Source organism: Coturnix japonica, chromosome 11 (genome assembly GCF_054131305.1).
Source record: "Coturnix japonica strain WE chromosome 11, WE-NBRP24, whole genome shotgun sequence".
Lineage (NCBI taxonomy): Eukaryota > Metazoa > Chordata > Aves > Galliformes > Phasianidae > Coturnix > Coturnix japonica.
The window spans coordinates 3,056,833-3,063,058 of record NC_140673.1 but is presented as its reverse complement, the minus strand read 5'-3'; the positions used below and the strand labels follow the sequence as shown (position 1 = coordinate 3,063,058).

The 6,226-nt window shown below is 58.0% G+C and overlaps 1 protein-coding gene across 1 annotated transcript; it reads left to right on the top strand.

Moving 5' to 3' along the window:
• The first annotated feature begins 207 nt into the window (after positions 1-207).
• Positions 208-3,884, top strand: LOC146758931 (uncharacterized). Its single transcript, XM_085511979.1, has 3 exons — positions 208-2,594; positions 2,859-2,928; positions 3,093-3,884. The coding sequence occupies exons 1-3, from the start codon at positions 615-617 to the stop codon at positions 3,257-3,259; spliced, it is 2,217 nt and encodes a 738-aa protein (XP_085368105.1). The 5' UTR covers positions 208-614; the 3' UTR covers positions 3,260-3,884.
• The last annotated feature ends 2,342 nt before the right edge of the window (positions 3,885-6,226 follow it).

The window sequence follows — 6,226 nt, the reverse complement described above, 5'->3', positions numbered from 1 at the left end:
TCCAGTTCCATGCACAAAGGTGGACATCCTCTCCATAACACTTGGCTTGCCTTCATGTGAAGGGCATGTCTGACAAGCCAGAAGATAACATGGAACTTGTGGAGTGTTGCTGGCCAGGAACCTACAGAGCTGTGGATTTGCTCTTGCCTCACAGGTTTCTGCAGAGTCCACAGGAGGAGCACAGAACGTCAGGAGATGGCCCAGATATGTCCACAACTGGGTGGAGAGACATCACAGAAAGGAACAACTGAGTTCAACTAGCTGTGGTGGCGGGGAGCATGCAAGGCATTGCCCAGTGCTTGCCCTGTCCCTTGCCTATAGCCATCTGTCCCCGACATGCTGCCACTCACCGCTCGTGGCCCGTCATCAGGACCACGCTGAGTCACAGGCAGCCGGCTGCCAGGCACGTGCGGAGGGCTGTCACAGTGGGCTGTCGTAACCGCCAGGGCTTTGTGACGCGGGCCGGCATCGAACCCGAAGGCCGTTGTGACGCGGGGCTGCCTTGAGGGGTCAGCGTCCCCTGGAGGGAGTGCCGCTCACTCTCAGGACAGCGGCTCCGTGAGGAGGCAGCAGCTCCTGGGTGCTTCCCTGTGCCTCTGTGCGAGGACGCGGAGATGAGCGAGAAGCGCGAGAAGGACGACTCCCAGCCCAACGCAGGGCTGCCACGCGTGCAGGAACGCCGCCAGGTGAGGCAGGCGGAGAGCAGCGGGGCCGGGCTCGGCCGGGCCGCCGGTGGCGACCTGGCCACCTCCATCTCACGCCTCCTTCTCCCCACAGGTGGGCCGCACGGCGCCGCGAGCGGTGCCGCCGGGCAGCCGGAGCCCGGGCTCGTCCCTCCACGGCGTCCATCTGCCGCCGCTGCCCGGCCCGGAGAGCTCGCGGGCCTCCGGGAGCCGCCGCGCACAGGTAGGGAGCCCGAGGGAGGCGAGGCCGAACGTCTTCCCGCGTGGCGCGGGGACCGCCCACATGAGCGCTGCCCTCGGTGCTCCGTGGGGCGGGAGCGGGACGGACCGCGCTCACCTGGTGTTTCTCCTCGGCTTCTCTTGCAGGCGGGCGGGTGGCAGTTCACGCTGTCGGTGACCCGCAGCAGTGCCGGCGGGCAACGGAGACAGCCTCAGCCATCCTTGCTGCCTCACTTAAGGCGGCCAGGGATGCCGGCAGCTGCACCCCGGCGTTCTGGTGCAGCAGCCTGCGCACCTGCTGCGCGAGGCAGAGAATGCACCATCGGCATTAGAAGCGTCAGACTCCCAAGACTTCCCCGAAGACCTCGGCAAACACCACACGTATCCAGTCGCAATACCAGCTGGGCAAACCCTGTGAGTGTGCCCAGGCTTCTCATGCCCCAAGCGGCAGCAGACGGTGCCAGCGCTGCCAGCACTGCTCAGGGAAGACTGGGCATAGGCTCTGTGACAACCAGGGCTGAGGGACAGATTCCTGCCTCTGGTGGTTCCCGAACCAGTGATGCTGGAGTGCAGGTTGAGCTGCAGGAGCTGGAAGAGGCTGCTGAGAAGGAATCCACGGGACAGTCATCTGGCAACCTGTGCAGCGCATCTCTTGCAGACCTTGAGCCTGAAGGACTCCTCGAGCCCTTGCCCATAACTGGACCTGAAGATGGGGAGAACTCAACTTCTTCCAACACTGAGTGCTCCTCTGCCTCTGATGATTCCCCAGCCAGGGATGTGTTAGTCCAGGATTTGCAGCAAGAACTGGAAGAGAGCGCTGGGAGAGAAACGGCAGGAGAGTCATCTGGCACCCTGCAGGTTGCATCTCTTGGCCCATCTGATGAGGCACACCCCGTGTGTTCAGCATCTCTTCTGGAGCCTCTGCCTGCATCACATGTAGATACAGGAGATTCAGAATGCTCCTATTCTTCTGAGGCTGCATGCTCTGTGATGGAAACCAATGCAGCAGCACTCCTCTTGTCTGTGTCTGAGGGAGGAGAAAGAGAAGAACCAGCTGTGGCCATGCCTGAAGCTCTGGGAGAAGCGGGGAGATTCCAGGATCCCATTGAGTTCAACAGGAGGGCCTGTGGGTGCCCTCGTATGATCGGAGGACCCCGAAGAATTCTTGATGAGCGGATGTTGTCACGCTGGAATATTTCCATGCCAAGGAGTGTGATGAGCACCAGGCAGCAAAGAGTGCAGGCAAGAGGTGATGCTTTCAACACTGCTGGCGCTGCTCAGGGCATGCCGGCCATGCGGCCCACAACATCACGGGCTCATGGCTCTTATGCTGACTCTGGTGATTCCCGAGTGTGGGCTGGTAGACTGCCAGTGTTGTGGGAAGAGCCCAGTGAGGACAGCAGCACTTCTGCCAGCACTGCTGAGTCGTCACACGCCAGAGATGCTGCTGAGACAGATGAGGGCGTGCTCTCCTGTCTTTGCCCTTCAACACCAGAGGCTGTGGATGAAGACCTGGAGTGTGACTGTGAGGAAGATGCTGCAGCAGAGGCAGTCAGTGTCACACCCGGCACATCTGATAATTCATCTGGTGAGGTGGAGACCACATCTTCAGCAACATCTGTGGCTGCAGATCCCAGGCCTGAGGTGCAGGTGTCAGCATGTGTGGGAGCAGATGTGGGCCCTCAGGACGAGGTGAGTAAGGCGTGTCTGGTTGGTACCAGGCACGAAATTGTGGCAGAGGCAGGAGAGGTGCCTGGAGCTTGCGCTGTGGCGAGATGCCTGGTTCTGTCTCCTTTCCAGCCAGCTCCACGCATTAGGGTGGAGAACCCTTCTGTTAGCCCTTCCTTGCCTTCAAGCAAAGGGGCCTGGAAAGGCAATCCCTTCCTTGGTCGCCTGGCACCCACAGCATCACCAGGCAGTGACAGACAGGGTTGTGGTTTTCTTCTCTCCACACAGGTTTCTGCAGAGGCCGGAGAACGTGCACAGAGCTCCGTGTGCTTCAGAGATGCACCGGAGGATGGCCCAGGTACGTCCCCGGGCAGAAAGCCATGCCCACCAAGTGGCACGGAGGCCGGCAACGTTCCGTGCCCTGCCACATGCAGTGCAGTCCTCCCAGGAAAATTCCATGGTGGTGGGTGGCAGGCAGGGTCGTGCCTCTGCCTCTTGCCTACAACTCTCTGTCCCCCACAGGTACCGCTGCCGCACCACACGCAGCGGCTCGCCGCCGGATGCCAGCTATCATCAGGATGGCGCTTCGGGCTCTGCGCAGAGTTTGTACCTGCAGCTGCATCAGGGGACAGGAAGAGGAAAGGCACGAGGCTGCAAACACCAGGCAGCTCCCAGAGACAACAGACTAAATCACAGAATCAAAGAATGACCTGGGTTGGAAGGGACCTCAAGGATCATGAAGTTCCAACCCCCTGCCTGGCAGGGCCACCAACCTTCCACAATTACTACATCAGGTTGCCCAGGGCCCCATCCAACCTGGCCTTGAACACCTCCAAGGACGGGGCATCCACACCCTCCCTGGGCCTTCTGTTCCAGGGCCTCACAACGCTCCTAGTAAAGAACTTCCCCCTAACATCCAACCTAAATCTACCCTCTTTCAACTTAAATCTATTTCCCCTTGTCCTGTAGTTGTAGAATAGCTCCCAGAGATGAAACACCCAATCCTGTAGATGTAGAAATCTGATTAAACCTTATCCCTTAACCCTAACCTGGCTGAGTGCTGTCTGGTCTGTGCACGTTTGGTCTCTGTGCAGCTACTGGGGTCAGAGAATGGAGCAGTGGATCTCCATGTCAGTGATGGCAGCAAGTGCAGAGAGCGTGGGCGTGCAAGGCACGGTGATTTCTCGCTTGCCAAGTGTGAGCTGGCTGAGCTGGTGTGTGTGTGAGGTGGCCTGTGATGAAGGGCTTGAGGGTCTCTGAAGCCCTGGTGGGAGAGTGCTGGTGTGTCTGTAACCAGGCACCTGGCTAGAGGAGACCAAGAGTGTCCCAGCTGGATCGGGGCTCCTCAGGCGCCACACTGTGTAGTCTTGGGTATTCCCACAAAGACATCATTCCCCCATATGAGGATGTCATCAGCATACAGACAAACCCAGACACTGTGGTCCAATGTAACCTTCTCCATCCTCCGTGCCTATGCTCTGAGCTCCAGAGTGGCCGAGTGTTTGTACCCCTGGGGTAATCAGCTGAATGTGCATTGCAGTCCCTCCAAGTAAGTGCAAACTGACTGTCCTCCGCCTTCCTCAAGGGGACCGTAAAAAACCTGTCTTCGACATCAACAGCAGCCAGAAAGGGGTGAGCATGTTCCTGTAGAGCGGCAATCAATTCTGAAACATTTGGGACAGCTGTTGCTGAAGGGGCAGTGTTGGCATCCAGGTGCCTGTAAGTCTCCCACTTTCCATTAGGCTTCCATACCAGGAGAAGTCCCTCGACATTTTCAGCATACGGTGCCCGCCCTGTCCCTTGTCCATAGCCATCTGTCCCCCAGAGGATCCGCTGCCACACCACGTGCAAGGCTTCTGCAGAGGTGGAGAGGAGCTGCACGGAGCTCCAGGTGCTTCAGAGACACACCGGAGGGTGGCCCAGCTCCGTCCCCAGGAAGAAAGCCATCCCAGTGCTTACCCACCCAGCTCAGGTGGCCCACCAGGTGGCATGGAGGCCGGCAGCACTGCGTGCCCTGCCATATCCAGGCCCACCCTCCTGCGGAAAACCTGAAGTGGTGGGTGGAGGCAGGGCCGTGCCACTGCCCCTTGCCTACAGCTCTCTGTCCCCCACAGTTACCGCTGCCGCACCACACGCAGCGGCTTGCTGCCAGTGGCCTGCTGTCAACAGGATGAGACTTTAAGCTCTGCACAGGGCATTCACCTGTCGCTGCATCAGGGGACAGCAAGAGGAGAGGCACGAGGCTGCCGGCAGTAGTTTGAGACCGCACAAAATGGAACCAGAAACTTTAACGTTTTTCTTTTTTGATTCTCTCTCCCACCCCCCTGGGAGGTGGGATAGCCAGCAAGAGTAGTTTGCTGTGTAGCTGCCTGACTGGTTAAACCTCAACAACCACGCTTTTAATGTTCACTGCTTCAGTTTCTTGAAGAAAATAAACATCACATATGACCCCACAGTCTTCTGTCTGCATCTAGGGGAACATTTTTAAAACTAAGGCAGGCTAAAGTAGGACCTTTCTATTGTCATCTATGCTGCCGTTCTCCTCGTTCTCCTCTAGAAATAATGTATTCGTGAGAGGAAAAACAAACAAAACAAAACCAGAAAAACAAAGCAAACCTTTCTTCACTGCTCTCTTTCTTCTTATTTTGAATTTCCTTTTTTTTTTTTTTTCTGAATTGAAATGAATACTTCAAGAAAGATCACTGCAATTGCACGACTGTGCACTGTTCGCTCAGAGTAGCCTTTTTTTCCCCCAAAAGGATGTCCTGACATTTGCAATCCAACAAAGCTTAACCAGAAATACAGAAACTAGGCAAAGTGCTCCCGGCGGCGGTTTGTTTCTTTTAAAAGCGGAAACAACAGAGCCGGTCTCTAAGCCTCCGCGGTCCGTTTCCGACACGGCACCACACAGGGTTCCTCTCATGGCCGCCATCTTTTCCGCACTGCTCCCTCGCGGGCTTCCCACAGGCTGCAGCTCTGCCAGCACTGCTCCGAAGCGGCTCCGTAGCCCGGGGTCCATCCTGCAGAAACCGCCTCACGGTTTCTCCACAGAGCAGCTCTCTGTGAGGAAGCTCCCCACAGAGCTCCACCACCGCACGCTCCTCTTCAAGAGCGGCAGCCCGCCCAGCCCTCCCGCCTCACTTCGGGCCCCTCTCCACGGCCGCAGCTCGGGCCCGGGGCTGCTCCTGCGGGCACAACGTGGCTGCCGCCTCCTGCGGGCCGCTCCTGTCTGCAAAGGAGATGTGCTTCGTGTGGTGCCCACGGGCTGCAGGGGACAGCCTGCTCCTCCGCGGGCTGCAGGGAGCTGCTGCTCCGTGCGTGGAGCACACCCTGCTTTCCTTCTGCACTCACTTGGGTGACTGCAGGGCAGTGCCTCTCTCACTCCTCACTCCCCTCTCCCAGCCGCTGTCCTTACATCTCCTCACCCAGAATCACAACCGCCATCACTCGTTGGCTGTTTTGTCTCGTGGTGGATCTCTCCTGCAGCTAGACAGAACGCACTTTGTTCTAACATGGGCCATCCGGTAGAGTCCTCTCACAGACTCTAACAGAGGTTGTCCCAGAATCCTGTTCTTGCCCATCCCCTCCTCCTTTTGGGGATGACTTTTCCTCAAGAGCTGTGCCAGGGAAGGAGAAAAAGGATCGACCAGCAGGAT

Bases quoted from the DNA above. Each gene is read 5' to 3' on its own strand.
- LOC146758931 (XM_085511979.1), top strand. From the start codon at position 615: ATGAGCGAGAAGCGCGAGAAGGACGACTCCCAGCCCAACGCAGGGCTG. The intron at 2,595-2,858 runs GTGAGTAAGGCG...CTCTCCACACAG, and splicing joins ATGTGGGCCCTCAGGACGAG to GTTTCTGCAGAGGCCGGAGA. The intron at 2,929-3,092 runs GTACGTCCCCGG...TGTCCCCCACAG, and splicing joins TGCACCGGAGGATGGCCCAG to GTACCGCTGCCGCACCACAC.